The 20,839-nt window shown below is 25.9% G+C and overlaps 1 protein-coding gene across 1 annotated transcript; it reads left to right on the top strand.

Moving 5' to 3' along the window:
• Positions 1-7,027: 7,027 nt before the first annotated feature.
• On the top strand, positions 7,028-7,564 carry LOC105365409 (uncharacterized). The gene has a single exon (XM_011503560.1). The coding sequence runs from the start codon at positions 7,028-7,030 to the stop codon at positions 7,562-7,564; it is 537 nt and encodes a 178-aa protein (XP_011501862.1).
• Positions 7,565-20,839: the final 13,275 nt, after the last annotated feature.

Raw genomic sequence — 20,839 nt, forward strand, 5'->3', positions numbered from 1 at the left:
CAGATTAATACGAGGAGTTCAAAAGAATTTTACATTTCCATGAGCAATGAGTTAAAAATTTTAATGATTGCATTGAAATTAAATTTCTTAGTACAAACATTTTTCCTTTTTAGCTTTAGTCTTTTCAATAACATGTATGTTATTGACTGTCATTTAATAACGGAATAATACCAATTATTCGTGCTTTTGATTTTGAATAATAGATATATGAAATATTGTTTAATTAAATTCCTTTATATATTTAAATTATTATAAATACCTTATATAACATACGTATATAGCATAATGTACAAAAATTAAATTACATTATAAAAAAATTTAAGACAAAAATTATTCTCACATTATAGACTTTATTTTTTAATTACTTATAAAAACAATATTAATAAGTAGTGTATGATTTTTTAGTTTAACCGCATAGTCTTATCTATACATCGATAACAATATATTAATAATTATTTTTCTAATAATAAATAATAGACTTGGCTTTGAAACAATAAAATTATCATGATATCAAGAAAATAAAACGAGATAAATCAATATGAAAATATTATTAGAACACATTCTGAAAAATAATAAAATAATAAGAAAGAATATTATCTTTAATTGAAAGAATTATTAGACGTGCAGCTGTGTTACTTGGATAAGCTCTATTTCCAGGGTTGAAATATATAAATTGCAATAAATTTCGTGCACATATAGAAATTAAAAATAAATTGTTGATTAATTATTGTCAATAGAGACGAATAATTTTTAATCGTTTTGATTATATTTAAAAAAAAAAAAAAAAAGATTATAAATACAAAATAAAAATTTGTTAATTATATGAATTTTTACGATTAGTATACCAAGTTTCTGTACTTGATTAATTCATTATTTGTATTGAATAATGAATTTTATAAATTTTTAATGAATTGGTGGATAATTGTTTAAACAACGATAATTATATTTTATTAAATATTTCGATCTTCATAATATTATTTAAAATAATTTAAACAGATATATATATATATATATATATATATATATATAATGGTGGATATTTTGCCATAATTTTTCAACATGCAAATAAAAATCAGAATATATCGAAGTTTTACATTTTAAGTCGCATCGACTTTTTAGACAATTCAAAAAGCGGAAGTATTATTGACTTTATGTCAAAGAACGAACTTTTTGTGCTATTTAAAGTCAGATGATACTATTTTACTTATTTACGAGTAGTTATTTACAGTTACAATGTTTAAAAATATATTATTATAAAAGATATTAAATTGTATATAAGGTTCAATATTAAAAGTAACCAAAGTCGGAAAGTTAGTATCAAATAAATAGAAGAAATATTACTCACTTTTAGGAATATTTTAAAATTAAGTATCTCCAAGATACCATATTGAATATGTTCAAGTATATGACTTCAATCATTGAATTTTTATGAAGAGGAAAGTTTATTAGTTCTAGTTGTAATCTACAATCCCAGGAAAAATACTTAAAAATTATTTAACATCTTTCGTGCAGTTTTCGAAACATTCATGTTCAGTGATGAGGAACCTTTTATTTTAATCATTAATTCAAATAAAAGAAAAATTATAAGCTGAGCTCAAACTATTTATTATCGCCTTAATTTTACGACTTCGAAACAATAAAACGATAATGGCATCATTACTGGTGTCTGGTTTAAACATGTACGTGTAACAATAATGTCGGTAGGTTATAAAACTGGTTAAATGGTTGTAATATTTTTATTTGTCTTGAGGGCTGCCGTTTCTATTTGTGTCTTTAAAAATAAATGGTTCTTTTCGCTATTATTCGATAAAAAGCTCATTATCTATAAATTATGCCTTTAACTTCTTATGCTTATTTTACGATTGTTTTTACATGAATGAATGTTTACGTTCATTAGGGAAGGCTTATCATAGTTGAATTTTTTCGATCAGATTTACGAAGCCAGTCAGTAATAAGCAGGTCAATAATAACAAAGGACATTAGTAAGTGCTATCTATTATTTACCATCCTCTATCAAGGATTGGTCAAAGATTGGAAAGGATAAATTGCAATGTGCCTATCGCTTACTTTTTTTTCAAAATAACAAGTATCGACGGCCGCGGGAGAGAAAGCTCAGAAGCTTGCGCTTTAAAGCGAAAAGCCCGTAATTGCAGGTGAAAAGCAAAGCCAGACGAGGCAGAAGAGGATAAGTCGAATAGGACAATAATGGCACCTCATGCTCGGGATAGTTAACAGCTGGGTTTGGGGTCGTTTCGGGCTGGGGCTCCGGGTCAAGCGCAGACGTCGTAACCTTCTTCGTACTCGACTGATATCGCCTCGAGGAACTCCATTGGGAGATCGAACCCTGATCTTGATATCTCGGTTAATAGACTTGTTTAAGAGTGCCCAGAAGGATTTTCTTGATGTAATCAGTGCCCTTGCTGGCAGGAGACGTTGACGAATCGGCGCTTACTCGCCTCAATGATTAAATAATGCTCGGACTGCACGATTGGCGTACAATTTACCAATTTATATCTCAGCGCTCTTTCATTATGATTCTCTTTCATTACGATGAATTATTGATTATTGATAATTAAAAATAGAAAAGAGTTTAAGGACGTTATTATTGACTTGCATGTTATTCTTGATTGTATTGGTCGATTACATAATAGTGCAATAAACTTGCATATAAACATACAAGTCCAATATCGACAGTGATTTCTGCATTTCAACAAAAAATTAATATAAAAAGAATAATGATATGTTTGAAATACATAATAATACTCTAGATTTAGGCTTTTCATAAGGAAAAATTAATTTTACCATAAGTTAACGAATATTTATGACCAATAAGTACTTGTAACTTATAAAATAAAATATTATATTATATGCAATAATGTCCTCAAAAACTTTTTTAACAATCAAACTTACGTACTACGAATGGTCTAAGGAATATAATACTAATTATAATATTCATAAGAAGTCAAAATGTATTGTTATGCTAAAGCAACGCGTATAATGATAAAAATTAAATACTCTCTTAATTACTATTAAAAGCATTTTGAATTCTTGCACAGCTGAAAAAAATAATAAATTACGTCTTGAATTAAAATGACAATGTAATCATATATTATATAATATAATAATATTTTATTTTCTTAAATAATACAATATTTTAATTAATTAATTAACGAAACAATATGTTCCAAAAATATTATTGAATAATAAAATATTTAAATAAATTTATGTATGTATATATTAAAATATTTATAAATAAATACATAATAGTATAATTTATATTCATAATTTTTCTTTTAACATATTTTCAATACATAAGCGATAAATGTTCTCCGTTATACAATGGGCAAATAGAATAAGAGAGAAATAAATATATTGTTTATATTGTTTATAAATATAGGATTAATTTAATTCAAATCTCAGAACTGATATAACACAACCTTATTAATCATAAATTATATGTATGTAAGGGCGGGGGAGGGGGTTACTTAGGTAAATCCTTTTTTTATTTTACTTTGTGAATTATTCATTACTTCGTATTAGTATAAATATCAAATATTTATGCATTTGCACAATATTGTCTGTATATTATACCAATTTCAAGCCAATGAGTTTTCTTAGTAAAATAATCTCTTTATTTCTCTTGAAGCTTATATATACGTTCGTGAGAGCGCAACGGCACAGAAACGTTGACAATATCACATTTACGAAAACAAAATTCTCTTCTCCCTTAACAAATATAATTCCTAACAAGTGAAACGAGGATCCATTCCGGTACAAAAGCGAGTCGCCGCGTCCGCGTCGACCGTCAAGTTCAAATGTCGTTCAACGTAATTGCATACGCGGGATCGCGTTTCTTGATTTAGTGAATCTCTTTCCGAGCTCTTGCTCTAACTCGTTTGGAGAGGTCGAAAGGAGATAGGACAATTGAGTTTCCCGGAATCGCGTGCACAGATAAAGATAAGGGGACAGGAATTCGAGATGTGACGAAAGAGCGGCAGACGAGAAGAGACGGAAAAGCGTAATGAAGTGAAGCGCTCTAAGTGATGCATTCGAAAAGAATAGAGGATTTACTTGGCGAGGAATCTAAAGTTATTCGGTTTAATATAGTTTCACTAGAAGTTCGATTTCCCGCAAAAGATTTTTCATAAGCATTAGCTGTGTTCGTTTATGAGAGTAATGAATTAAAGTAATACATGTAAAAAGAAATACCTTTATTCACATATCTAAATATATAATTAATATATTTAATAATATATTTTACAAAATTCTTGAGAATATTATTTTCTTAATATTCGTCATATTTTTACTATTTTTAATACTTATTATAAGTACGTAAATGCTTAAGAAGCCATTTCCAATTTTAGAAGTAGTGTCGCCAATTGGAGTGAACATTTACCGGATCGGTGTCAACATATTACAGTGTCATGACAGGATTTGAAATATTGAGAAGAATCCACCGAGTTTCCTTGGACGAATAGGTGAAACTTTACCCATGTCCAATACAAATACACTTATAAACCAATCAATTGTCATGTGCATTTAATATTTTCTTTGTATTTTTGCACTTCTACATTTGATTAAAACGATAAATATAGATTAATTGCATAATAAAATAGTAAGGAATATAAAGAATGAAGAAACTGCAACATCTCCCAAAAACAAATTTTAGAAACTTTTTCATACGTCGAGGATCTGCACAAAGTTTATCGAGGAATCATCAAGGAACATACGAAGAATGCCTATGAAGAGGAATTCACACAATACAAGACGTCGCGAGAAAAAATTAAGAGAGAAGCCTCGCCAACCTAGGTACCGGCACAAAACACCCGACTCCGAAACATTAATCTTACCAATTTTTCAAGAGCAAGCGGAATTACACGCTGATTCCAATTTCACGATCTGATCACGATCTAAAAACAGGTTGACTCATTGACAGATCACCCTAGATCTGTAATACAATTCCAACCTTTGTCAAGAAAAACATCAAATACCTACCAGGTATCAGTAAACAATGCTTAATCTACTCAATCATCAGGATCATCCGAGTCACACGTGTACAAATTTTGCACTAAAAAATATTCTGTATGTAAAAAAACATACCCAAAATTCAAGCAAATGTCAGCATTAGAGAAACAGAATGTGACAAGACATCACTGTCTCTATTTCAATTCCTTAAGATCTCACATGGGCTGCTGAAAAGTTCTATAAAATGCAAAAGTGACTCCATAGAGCACCACACTATGCTATACGAGGAAAGCAAAGCAGCAACTACTAAAGCCAGTAGTTCAAACCCATCATCCAGATGAGATAATGGTGCAATCGTCGAAATACCAGTTCATTCTTAAATATGGTCAGAAACTAATTCCGTACAAGTTTGTTTACAAGCTTGTCTTCTGATCGACAGAGGCTCTGAACTTTCATTGGTAAACGAGAACCTAATTAGACAACTTTTCATTCCTAGAAAAAGTTCAATCCTTCACATTCGTTGAATTGGGGGAGCTCAATTAACTCAAACACAAGGTGTTATGTCATTCACTGTCCGCTCAATCCGTACGAACTCTATTGTCACCATAAAGACTCACATTCATAAGACATTGACCACAGTCATTCCTTCCTTCGAACCAACCTTACATGATTGGCCATACTTGAAAAACTTAACAGTCGCCGATCCGCAATATTTTACATCTCCAACAGTAGACATTATTCTTGGAGCAGACATGTATGGGCAGATCATCAAACCCCACGTCATCACTCGCTCTTCATCTATGCCAATGGTGCAACTATCTATTTTTGGATGGCTCGTACTAGGACCTGTCAATTCCATAAGGACTTCCAAATCCACAGCACACCATACATCAAAACACGATGACGAGAATACATTAAAAGAATTACTAATGCAGTCTTGGGTTCAGAAAGAAGTACAATCAAGCGACGCTCACAAGTATACACCTGAAGAATAGCAGTACGAAAATCACTCAAAAAATACTCACTCACGTAATTCTACCGGAAGGTATATAGTTCAAATTCCTCTGAAAGCATCTGCCAACTATCTCGGTAGTACATTGAACACAGCGTATCGCTGCCTACAAAGCCTACTAAGAAAATTTCGGAGAGACCAGGAATCCGAACATCTGTATCAACAATTCATGAAAGAATATGAAGATATCTTGCTCACATGACGTAGGCTTCTCCCGTCTCCAGTCATCGAATTGAATATTATCTGCCACATCACGGTGTGCTTAAACCAGATAGCAATGGCACGAGCAGAAATCAATGGTTCGAGCAAATCAACATCAGATTTGTTACTCAACGACATTATGCATACTGGACCCATCTTGAATCCAAAAATATCAGACGTGTTGATTTGGATCCGAAGACGACGATGTCTGTTTGCTATCGATATCACAAAAAAAGTACAGCCAGATTCAAATTCACAAAGATATCTGGGATCTTCAGAGAATCCTATGGATAGACGAACAACAGGCAGAAGTGCAATACCATTTTACAATAATCACCTATGAAACAAAGGCTGCTCAGTTTATGACAGTCAGAACATTACTTCAAGTAATGTAGAGGATAAGGGAATTAGATTCCCTCTTGCCGTACCTTCCATCATCCATGGCAGATATGTCGACGACATTTTTGGAAGTGCAAACATCCCAGAACAGCTGACCGAAGTCCCACTACAATTACGAGATCTCTGCATGTCGGGCAGTTTTCCAATGGAAAAATGATGTACAGATGATGGAAATGTAAATTCCAATCAAGTTCAACGATTGTCACACAAAAATACTTGGGATACTATGGTCCCTGCAGCAAGACAAATTCACATTCACGATAGGGAAAGTTTAAGTGGAAATTAATAAGCATACACGATGCCTCGTCTTATTTGAAGTGGCTCAGATATTTGATCCATCGAGGTTTGTCTCACCTGTCGTGATCAAGGTAAAAATCAAGGCAAAGCTGTGGTTACACAATTAAAAAAAGCTCCAATGGGACGAGACTTGCCATCGCAGCTCTTATCACAATGGTTAATCATCAGAAAAGATCTATTAGTTATTTCAGCAGTCATATACATGTCCGTGTAGAGACCTTGCTCATCCTTGAAGAGCTTCACTTCCTCACCTTCTTCACCTTCCTTGCTCAAATCGAGACAATTCTCAACTCCAGACCTTTAGAGCCAATGAGTGACGACCCTGAAGATGTCTCGCCACTCACCCCAAAACATTTCCTTATAGGCAGCTCGCTCACAACTATCCTAGAACCATCTCTCAAGGAGTTGTCAATTTCAGAATTGTATCGCTGGCAATTCATACAACAACTTGCAAAACAATTTTGGCAATCAATTTCCAAATGGCATCATCCGCAGAATGATATCAAAATTGGTTCGTTGGTATTTATCACCGTCGAGCGTTTTCCACCGTGCAAATGGCCCCTCGCCCGAGTAATCAATACATATCCTAGCAAAGATGGGCTGATTAGAGTAATCACACTGAAAACAGCTTCGTATACCATGGTAAGGCCAATACATAAACTGGCAGTGACACCAGTCTCAAATCAATAGGAATAATGATCAATAGAACTGCTGATGATGGATGGAATGTTCGAGATTCCGAGAACCTCTCGAGTGCGCTAGAAATCTGGGAAAAGTCCAAGTCGTTAGACATCTGGGAACAACACCGGTAGCATCCATTGTTGCCAGCTCTAACAAGGCTGTCGTGTAGTATTTAAAGCAGACACGCTTCGCAAAAGCGCTCTTTCTTACTGGGGACACCATAGAGAACAAGCTCTATCAAAGTATGTCCACCATAGAAGGAAGACGCGGCAATACTCCTGTGCTGCAACATAAAGGGTTTTGATACTATTTCCTTCATATCAATAAAATTCCAGACTACAAAAAACATATCAAACCATACACCTTAAAGGAGTATGCACAATAATTGCTGATCCTTACAAGATCAGCAACAAGAAATCGTCACCATCGACAAGGAGCATTCGTAATAGTGAACTATTCATCACATGATCAGATCAAAGTAACTGCATCGTTGTGATACCTCATTCCTCTTTCATCACATAAATTCAACACATCAACAATGTAATTTTTAATAAACCATACGTTAACGAAGTCTGAACGTATACAGCCTTCCACTTGACTCCTTCCGAAACATCTGATAAGATGGACTGCAAATTATTATAAAGTTATCGAACAAATGTGAATAGGTATTATTGAGTTTTGTTTATAATGAATTGATAATTAATAAATAATGTGGAGAGTAAAGATACGTCTGAAAATATTATTTAAGAAATTTAATAATAATCATTCAAACAAATCAGTACAAAAAATCCATAAATAGCCTAAATTTATTTCATACATTTCAGCAATTTATTAAAATATTTTACCTAATTAAGTTGAAATTTTATCCGATCATCAACTATTACAAACTACTAAAAAGTATTTTATATTGATATCTTAAAGCATTACATTCTAACACACGAATTTAATTGGAATTGAATAAAATAGTATTTAAAGAGAAAATTTGTATACATAATGACTGAATACAAAACTAATGGGAACAAAGAATGAAATACAAATTTCTTTTGTAATAATAACATTTTAGATGATATAATATAGTAAAATTAAATTTATGGAAAAATTTCCTCTTTTCACATTCTACGTGATAATTTATAATATTACTCTCAAAGAATATTTAAGCTGTTAACTCATGTAATAAGATAAATCGCAAAACAAGCTACATACAATCAATAATAATATAAATCGTAAGTTTACATCATAATGACTTCATGTTTCTAGTTACACTTTTATTCGATAAATAGCGTAGTCTCACCTTACACTCATGAATAAATTCCATTGATTATAATATTGGATATTGTACAAGTTAAAATTGTCGAAAATTATGAAATCAATCAATGATTCAAGATTGGAAAGCAAATTTTATTTCCAATTAAAATGAATATTATAACGTTTTTAATAAAGCTTGCTAATTTAAATAATTAGGGTAATATTATTTTTAAGAAATATTAAATCTATGAATGAAATATGTTATTTTCAGATTTAATAAATAATATTTCAAGAGTTTCAAAAGTTTAAGGAATTTAAAGAAAATCTTAAGATCATATTCAAATAATGAAATGTGCACTATTTATTAAATTATTCTTGTACTCAACCGCAAACAAACTTTTCATATTCGAATGATTTATAGAATATTAATTGTTTAATTTAGGTTTTGTTAAAATTACATACAAATTTCTGTAATTTTAATAACTTATTTGAGTAGTACTAATAAATATCAAATTATCCACATTGAATTTAGAATTGAATTTTTTATATAATAAATAATTTTTACAATACGTATTTTACCTATAATACGCTAAAATAATTTGAATTCGTTATAAATTATTTATATTCTATATAAGCTTATTTACATATAAATGTACATATAAATGTATACCTGAAACAAAAATAGATGTAAATAAAAAAAATATATAATAACTAATTCAATCTAATTAACAACATACCACGACAAAATTTATAAATCTATATCAATCGACACTTTCTATCATGAATTTTTTCATCTATGAAAAGATTCTGTAATCCTTTCCACCACTGATATAAGATATGTGAATCTTTATTACTTTCGATTTCGGCTAAATTGTATTGTAATTAAATTCATGAATAATTTGTAAATATAATGAATTGTAAAAATATCAAAAATAACTTGTAAAAAATAGTATTATTTTTATTATTATTTTTATTATTATTATTTTTAATTATTTTTATTATTTATTTATTATTTATATTTATTATTATTTTATTTTATTATTAAATAACATATTAAATAATTATAATAATATTATAATTATTATAAATATTATTTATTATTTAATATTTAATTATTATTATTATTATTGTTATTATTATTATTAAAAAATAGTATTAGAGTTTAGATTAGAATTTAGTATTAGAGATTATATTGAAAAAAAATTATAAAGATAATGAATAAAATAATTCGGTTTTTTTATTTGTAAATATTGTAGGTAAGATATCAGAGTTAAAATTCATTATTTGAATGAGAGATTTCAGATTCAAATTCAATACTAAATAATAATATCATAAATTATTTTTATATTAAAAAGATATTAATTTTGGCATTTTTTTAATAATTCTTGTGTAATAAAACATGTATAACTTGCGTGAAAAACAATTATAAAATATTAATTAGCAATGATAAAAATATATTAAAGTACGTGCATTGAGTGCGTGTGTAACGGCGTGTAGGCGTTATTTATAAAATTACATGTAAAAATCTTTATTATATAAATTATTTTTTGAACTTCGAAATACTAATAAATTTTCATAAATTAAATATTAAAAACTCAGGATTTCAATGATAATAAAAATACATTCAATTAGCATATAATTTAATCAATTGAAGTATATAAAATGATACATATTTTAATATAAAATATGAAATATATTAATATGAAATATTAGAATTTTACGCATTCACATGCGCTAGTATATAAATGTATGGCTTAGGATGACATGTATACGTAGATTAATCGTTGACATCAGTTATTTTTTAAGTAACCTATATATTATATACAATATAAACGAATAATCTAAAACAAAAGACATTTCTCTTCCCTGCAAGATAATAATTTCAAAATGAATATTTTAAAACCAACAATGTAATTAAAATATAACTTTTTTATCTTTTGTTTTTATAAAACTTATATAGTAATACTTATTAATACTATTCATTTTTATCATTTAGTCAACGTCTAATCGCCTTTGTGGGTTCTGAATTTTTATATCCTCCAAAAAGGATATCTATAATTGACCTCGTTATATTTATAATTTTAAAAATATTATTATTATAAATAAGCAATTTATTGTCCGATAAGTCGTTCACTATCGTCATATATATATATATATACTTTCGTTTTTCCAACTCGAGTCCATCGATTTTTATAGAATCAGCCGACCCACACGAACAAATATTCAAGCGCATATCCATACAAATGTAAGCCGTAGAAGCGAAAGGTTCGATCGTGAGTGTAGTAGCGTTTCTATTTCTAAAATTGTAATAACGTCCTCTCGTAATGAATAGTAGACGCTCGAGAAGAAAAATCAACGCGCATTTACAATCCACTGTAATGCATATGCGCACGCATCGTTGCCCCACGTACGCTTCAAGTATCACAACTACCTAACCAATGTTGAGAGAACATCTGAAGTGCCCCATCACCTTTGTCTCTCTTATAAACGAGCAAGCATTGACATTCTTCAGTAATTATAAACTTAAGGGGCCGATAAAATAAAAAGCTATGCAAAACAGACAAAATAGAGGATAAAATGAGGAATTAACGACCTCTACTCTTAAGTGGAAGGAGCGAATTTGTAGGTAGTTAAACGTCTGAGATTTATGTGACTGCTACTCGAGACTGCTGAGTGGTGATTTTTAAACATTTTCCAATTTGGAAATATCTTCTACCATATTTCGTACAGCTAGAAAAAAAAATCGATAGGGAAACGGAATAAGAGAGAGAGAGAGAGAGAGAGAGAGAGAGAGAGAGAGAGAAATTAAGTTTTCTAATTTTTATTTCTAACCTTCAGATCATTATATAGTAGACAGTAACAATGTAAGATATTTAAAAAATTTATCAGTCAATAACTCTTTTCGCTTTCTGCGTGGATTATATGTATTATATATTATATTATATATTATATTATGTATTACAAATTAAATATATATTATAATATATATATATATATACTATGCTAACATTTGTTAATATATATTAATAGATTTTAATAGTGCATGTATTTTTTTATATAGGTTATTTCATATTTAATATTGTTCCTTGAAATGGATAAAATTTATCACAATTCCATGTTTTTCATGGACCTGATGTAAAATTATCTGACTTCATATTTCCAGCTTTCACTGTTTCCTAGATGACTTCTAACTCAATGAATGTCTTGTCAAGTTATACAAGCACAGAAACAAAATGTAATACAGGTAAGCTACTCGGGTCATTGCTCTTAATTACTAGTATTATGAAATAAACTGTTTTACATATAGTAAAAATCATATCAAGGAAGTATATTAAATAGTTAATAAATTCATGGTATAAAATATTGTTAAAGAAAATTCTTTTTACAAATTTTTACAAAGTAACGTTAAAATAAAAAATATTTTTTTTTAAATATTATACGATATTATTTTATTTTAAAATAATATGGTATAATTGTACGAAATCTTAAATTCATCGCTACAAATACGTTATTTTAACCGTAACTATTATTTAATTATGGAATACAAGTTTCTATACCCTCCAATGCATAAAATGTGTAAGTTGGAATTGGCAAATGTTTTTCCCGTGAAAATTATTAATGAAAAAAACTGTCAATTTAATTAAATTGTCGAGTTAGTAAAAATATTCTATACTTTTATACATATAATATTTAAAATATAATTTATTATTTAATCATCAATGAAACCAATACGTCGAATGTCGTTGAAAGCGCTGTTTCACATGATTACTCAATTAACTAATGGAAACCACCATTTTGAATACAAGCTTTATTGATTACAGTTATATTTTGTACTGATTTTATAACAGTACTTTTGTTACGGAACCACAATCATTTTTCCCATTCATATAAAAAAACTTAATTTTTTATATAAAAAGTCTTTTTTAAAGTTGATAAAAATACTTCTTTTTGTTGTTTGATAATTAAACTAAATAAATGGATAAAAATAACACATAACTGGTTCATGTCTAAAAAAATTATTTCAAAGATAGCAATATTAAATCAAAAGGTTAGTAACTAAAATATTATTTGATCAAAATCACTGTATACAATTTAAACATCATCACAAAGATTATCTTACTTCAAGTATAATTATGAAAGCTTAAGCATAAAGAATACGTTCTAAGATATATAGACTGTATTAATAAATTTTTGTATATATAAGTGTATATAAGTATTTTGTATATATGAGTAACTATTATTTTTGTTTAATTTATTTTTAATATAATTATAAAATAATATTTATTTAATCTTATCTATTATGCATATATATTATAAATAAAAAATTATATAAAAAAATAAAGGGTATAATTTTTCTAATGACATTCTTTTCATTGGAATAGTTTAATTTAAAGAATAATTAGAAAATATATTTCATTAATGGTTACATTAATTTATTACATTAATTACAGCAGTATCTACAGCCACTTGAAATTATTAAAAAATATACCCTGATTAGCAAAAAAATATAACATAGTCTTTACACACAAATATTATTGATATAAATATTTTAAATAAAAAACTTACATAAATTATTAAAAAGTCCCCATTTTATTTCTTATTTTTAAATAAACACTTGTCCATGGAAATATATTTTTTATTTAATTCATTCGCTAATTTTATTATTACTACTATAATGGTAGCTTAATTTTTCTTAAAAAATATAAAAATAATTGCTTTGCATGTTTAGATATTTAAATTTAATTTTTTAATATGATCAGATACAGCACGATATCCATTGCTCTGCAAAGCTTTAGATAAATCCAACTACAGGTAATTATTGTTCTTACTGCTACATTTATTATTAAAAACTTGGTAAATTTATTAAGAAATAGTAAATGTCTTAACATTAGCATTATAATAATTGCTGTTTAAATAGAAATAATGCTTTATACATTACTTGTGAAATTTTATTCAGAAAATAATGTATTTAATTGAAACATTATGATTCAAACATATGATCATCAATACCTATATATTAATAAAATTAATAATGTTTTATATTGTTAATAACAAATAAATATAATATTCTTACATATACAGATATTTAATATTCATTTTACTAACGAGCAATACGGATTAAAAATTATTATTTTTTAATTTAATTATCGATATTTATATAGAATAAAAAATCTTTTATATAAAAAATTACGTAATATAAAGTGATATTTTATGAACCATAAAAATTTTAAGAACATCTGCTACAATATTACAAAAACAAATAAAAGTTAACTAAATTACGAAAAAAAAGACAGTGTGGAAAGAAAAGTGGAAACAAAGATCGTTGCTAATTATGTCAAAACACCCTATCCATTATTTAAAATAAAATAAAAATTTTTAAATAACTGTTTAAAACTGTGTAAAAATAATTTAAAAATAAAATATACACAATAATAAAAGACGCATGTTATTAATTCATTCATAATATTATGAAATTATATATCTATACTATATGTATTTAGCCGTATAATTATTTTGAATATGCAATTTTTTAAGAGAATGTTTAAAAATTGCTTTTCTCAAGTTTCTTTTTAATTTAGTTTTCTTCATTACTGATAAAGCTGGATAATTTTTATAGTTGAGAAAGTTTGGAGGTAAAAATCAATGTTCTAACATTTTATATTTAAATTTAAATGCCAAATCGAAATTGGCATCAAATTTATAAAAATCTCTTTCTGTTACTATTTTCTATAGAATTTTGCACAATATATATTATATAACTTAAATTTATTACGTTCTTACAATTTATATTTGTTCTTAAAAACAAATATATATATTAACAAAAAAATAGACTATCGAGGTAAAAATTTGAATACCATAATTTTATATATTCATTAGAAGTATAGAAAAAAATATAATATTAATTAATGACTTCATAATTTAAAAATTTAATATTTTAATATCATAAAAAATGCTCTTTTTGTTTTTTAAATATATTCCACTCAATAATATGTAATTATATATTAACTTACAAAAGAGTTTTTGATATTTCAAGATGCCTACACTTGTATAATTATTATTTTGTTATTATAAAATAAGCTTAGCTATTAATGAGTTAAACCTATTTATAGATATATAAAAAAATTTTAATAATTTTCAATATTAATTTGCTGTAATTACCAACTATTTGATTCATAGTCCTCAATTAATTACGCAATAATAGTTAATTCGGATGAAAAATAACTGCAATGAGCAACAAACTGTAATTTATCATAATAGAAGTGCACATAAAAGCATAATGTTAAAGCCTCATTCACGCATTTTCTAATCTACTTATAAATGTAACCGATATTTTATTTTATATTTTATGATATACTAAAAATTAGTCATAAAATTTAAATATAAAATTTTATGTAATATATCATTAACTGAATATAATTATATCTTAATATAGTAGTATGCATGTATAAGTCCATACGTACTAGTAATTTGAAGAAAAGTCAACGAATATCGACTAAAAAACGCGAAAGATTACGAAATACTTAACAATGCTACGGTAGAACACTTTTTTGTGAATATATAATAGGTGACGGTAACATGTTGATGCCTATACCAAAATTTTTTCTATCTTTTTACTATAGCACGTTTGGTAATTATGAACTAATCACAATTAGTTCGTCTTGTGAAAATTCCATTCAATTGTACAACATAACTAATGGTTCGCTTTCGATGATTTACGAAATCAATGAATTTAAATGGCTAAGAAAATAAAGGTCCATTATATTCAATTAGGGCTTATGAAATTACCTTCACTTCTAATTTTTTTCTACTAATCCAATAAAATGCACTATCGAAATTCTCAATTTTTACTCTTTAGCAAAAGTTTTCCTTAAAAAAAAATAATTATTTGTTTATATGGTTTCTATTTAAATATTTATTATTATTTTACAATAATTTCATTATTTACTGTCGTTCATAAACGTAATTCTATAATTGAAATTTTCATTACAACGATTTATATTTTTATTCAGATATTTTAAACTTTACATTTCTCCATTAACATGTAAGTCTTTTAATAAATTAAGCATTCAAGTATACTGTAGTAGTCGTTTTATAGCAAGAATAACTTTAAATTCAGTAGTATATACAAATACGTCTTTGTACGTAATAATTTTTTTTTTTTAATATTGTAATTAAATACTTTTCAAAGTAGAGGAAATTCATTTATCAATATTTATAAAACACGCAAAATTAAATTATATTGTATCTATATTTATTAATATAAAAATTTTTTTTAAATTCACAAAATTTAACACTAATTAATTGCAGTATTCTCTTTAATAAAAGTAAAGTCATTTAGACTATTGTTGACGTCACCGTTTGATAGTTTGATTAGATACGATAATGTCCATTCTTCTGTTACATTTTCTCCCTAATAAAGATTAATAATGATATTATTACAAATATATTATGAATTCAGAAGTATTTGAAAATAATATAATTTTATTCTCATAATAACAGTTTTCAAATACATACCATAAGCAATTAAATTATACAATGTAAATTATAATTATATTAAAATACCACAGAATTTTACAAACTATTAATTATATTGCTTAAGAAATTTGAATGAAAAAATTATTTTTATAATTATGTATGGCAGTTATTACATTATCGTTTAAGCAATACTTTAATTTAATAAATATTGATTTTCTCTCTGATCTATCTTATCGACTGTAGCTATTAATCAATGATTTTAATTTATATAAATTTATAAAAGCAATATTATACAACAATTAAATATGATTACATATATTAACATAAATATTATAAAATATTGTTGAAAAAAATAATTTTTTAATATTTATACTTATGCATAAATACTTTTTGAACATAATAAATATTTTATTAAAATAAATAATAAATACAACTTTTATATAATAATGAATGATAATCGTCAAATATCAACAAGTTTTTATATAAAACGGAGTTTATTTTAAATTTGAATTATTGGAAAATTATAATTAATATATTATTGTATGAGACAATTGATATTATATATAATTTAAAGAGATAATACTGAAATGAATCAGCAATATTACATATCTCTATGATATTATAAACGATATTGATAAAATAAAAAATTTAGTGGATAGTTTTGATCTAGATATTATCTCAAAACCTGTGCCCACTTTTTCTGTAAACTAATATTTTCTAGAAAATATTAAAATTAGTTAGTATTTTATTAAGGAAAAATATGTCCAATATTCTTAAGTTATAAATATATAATATTTCCTAAATAATATTTTTAAAACATAATAGAACTTTTATGAAATGAGAAAAATATTTTTTTAAAATTATTTATCGAATTTACCCAATGGAAATATGGAAAGTAATTAGTACTCAAATAGAAACGATCATAAGATAATAATCGTAGAAATAATAAATTTTATGTTTTGAATATTAAAATGTTATTTAAATTAACACTTATAAATTAATAATAAAGTTATAATTACGTATAATTACGATTTCTTAATCTAAAAATTTTTTTATAAATTATTGCGTAATAACGCAAAATGCACTTATGTTATGATCGAATGATTATTAATGAAAAATAGTTTAAACCAATAGGTATAAATCAGGTATAAAACAGGCATAACTCATATGGAGGAATCATATAACAATATATATATATATATTAATATATACCTAAATTGTTAAAGGCTCAAATTTTGGTTAAATTTCAAATTTGCCAGTAACAGAAAGTATATTGAATAATGTGCTATTAATAACATTAACTGACATATTATTCAACAATTATTTCTTAGAAGATTATTATTTTAATTGATATATTTAAAAAATATGTTAACATTTTTTTCTAAAATCACTCACTTTTATATTGAATAAAAAACGTATTGAAATATAATTTAAGTATTTATAAGTGAAATGAAAGTTGAATTAATTCAAACAGAGTTCTATCAACTGTTATTTGAAGAAATTTAAAGTGTAAAATGATTTTTACTAATATTCTTCATATCGAAAGATATATAAAGTTCTATAAGGATTTCATTGACAGATTAATGCATATGATGCAATTTTTAATCCAATATAAGCAGTGCCAGATCTAGAAGTATAATTTTAAAATAAAAATAAATAAAATAAATATCACAATAAATGTGACTTTATTGAATTTTAAACAGATTACCTATATGTCTAAACTTGTAAAAGCAATGTTAGTTGGGTAACTAGATTTAACGTACATGTAAACTCTTAAAAGATATTGCAGAAGCAAATTTATAATACAAGATGAGAAGTATGCATCGATTCATATCATGAACATTCGAAAGTGTTTTCTCTGGGCATTTGATTTTTGCACTCAGTAAGAAGTGCGGACTTTACAGAGCAGTGACTGACGTAACTCTTCCTTCGAGACTCTCTTGAATACTTTCTATAGTTATGCATTTTACGCTTAATTTATAGATTTAATTAATACATAAAAATTAGTACCATCAATGGGTTTCATATGTATATTTTTAATTAAATAAAAGCCGTATTCATATTATGTTTATTTAAAAAACCATATAATATATAATATGTGACCATCTGTACCCAGATTAGTAATCAAGCATTTTTATATCCATATTTAAATACTCCACCATTTAAAATAATAATTGTAAAAAAACATTTTTAAAATTGGAACTATCTATATTTTCATTATCGCAATAGTAACATATAAATAAAGTATATATAAATAATAATAAAAAATTAATTTATTTCATTTTAAGTTGATTTATTAAACAAAAAATTTAAATCAATTAATATATAACCTCAGAAGACAAAGTAAACATTTATCAACATGTAATTGTTAGTTTCTAGAAGTTATAATATAGAAATTATATTATTACAAAATTATAAAATAATAAATTTTTATTTGCTATGAATTTTTATTGTGTAAAATAAGAATTTTTTGATATTTGAAATAGGATGATTTAAATAATTTAAAATATTTCATAAAATTTTGTAAATGTAAGTAAGTATATGGAAATAATTTTAAATTAAGAAATTTTTATACCCCATAATTTTTCACATTTTATTTTCGTTATTTTTAATTTTTGAATTTGCCAAAATTATAAAATTTGAAAATTACTTTGAATGAATTATTTGCAAAAATTTTGGTATGAAAATTAAAGAATAAATATTACTTTAAATTTAAAATGCTTAGGTAATGTAGTAGCTACAGACATAATTATCAAATTTTTAAGTAGTTAATAGAAAGTTATTGGTCTTTGAAATACATTATTATAATTTGTTCAAGCAATTTAATTTATAAATAATTCTTTCATAAATGTTAGAAATCATTTTTAGTTTATATCATTATAAAGGTTTTTTATTCATTGAAAAAGTACGTAGACAATATCTTCATAAAAAGTCATCCTTAAAAAAAAGATATCCAATATATCTATATAGCGTATAAAATATTTATATAATAACAAATATTTCTTCATATTTAATTATAATAATTATAAATAAGATACAGTTACTGTAAGCTTATTGATTATATATAAATTTTAAATTAATTCTTTTAAATTATTTCTAATTTGAATCTAAGAATATTTATTAATTAAAATCTATCAAGTTTAATGAAAAATTCGAATAATTTGAGAAATACGAATTACCAATACAATCGGTAATGGATCAGTTCGATTAATAGAACACCGTAAATAATTAAATTAAATAAGAATAATTATAACATATATATATATATATATATATATGATCGAACTCACAAGAAAAATTAACTAGTAAAAGCTATGTATATATTTTTCCAATATTCAATTGTATTTATAAGTTTTAGGGAATATATAACCATCTAATTCAGATAGTTACCGGATGAAAAAAACACACTTCAAAGTTAAATTACGCGTTAATTAAAAAACATTCTCGCGAAATTATTTTATTAGAAAATATATGAAACCGTTGTTTATCTTTCATTGAATTTTATCCATTTCAATTTAAAAACAATGGATTTGTTAGGTTATGTTATCATCAAAGCAATGGCAATCAGTCATTTTTATTAAAAATTTTGATAAAACTGCTTACATATGAATGACACATCATAGCTTTTTAACACAAAATGAAATATTACACTCTTTTAATAATGAATTTATATAGCTTACACTTTTCAAAATTCTCAAAAAAGTGTATACGCTACTATATACGCCAAGTTATCAATGAAAATAAAGCAAATAAAAATATTGGGTTTCGAAGTAGTTTGTATGAACGCTGCTATACATAAAAAGACGGAAGTATAGGCCAACTAACCAAACTCACTTTCTGCAATGTTTTGTCGACTTTCTCATCCACGCATTACGTACCAGAAAGTCAACGTGTTAAAGAACTACCGTAAAAAGTTATATATTGTAGTTGTATCTGTCGGGGATCGAACCATTCACTTCGCATAAAAAATCTACTTATTATTTTATTTTCTTACTTCTTTTTAATCTAAACGATGAATATTAAAAACAAATATTATCAACACCTTGGAGAATGCAATATTATATTCATTTTCGGTTAAATCGGTCACGCGTACATAAAACTTGCACGCTACTTATCAGCATCGGATTCTTTATCACCTGTTTTAAATGATTTTAATCTAGTGAACTGTACGCAATATTTTGGGGTTAAATAAAATGTATTTATCGCTATAATACTAAATCGTCTTTTGTTTTTATATGTTGTGTATTTTTTCTCTCTATGAAAATTTAGATTTTCGTCCTTTCTAAATCTTCTGTGTATCAACTCACTCCACCCAACCACTAAATAATGAAACAATATCGCACACTTTGAAGCAATCGCATTTGATGAAATTAATAAATTAATCGTGAATTATTTTAATATTATTTGATATTAAAAATTAATTATTACATATTTTTTATATTATATAGTGCTTTTTGATTATTTTATAATATTTTTATCACAATTTTTGCCTACTAACTAATAGAACTACACTTATTGTTAAATCAACAAAGCACTAAATGGATGTATTTTAATTCTCTTTTT

The sequence above is a fragment of the Ceratosolen solmsi genome, unplaced genomic scaffold (assembly GCF_000503995.2).
Source record: "Ceratosolen solmsi marchali unplaced genomic scaffold, CerSol_1.0 scaffold10, whole genome shotgun sequence".
NCBI lineage: Eukaryota > Metazoa > Arthropoda > Insecta > Hymenoptera > Agaonidae > Ceratosolen > Ceratosolen solmsi.

Excerpts from the sequence above, each read along its gene's own strand:
- LOC105365409 (XM_011503560.1), top strand. The coding sequence starts at position 7,028 with ATGGTTAATCATCAGAAAAGATCTATTAGTTATTTCAGCAGTCATATA.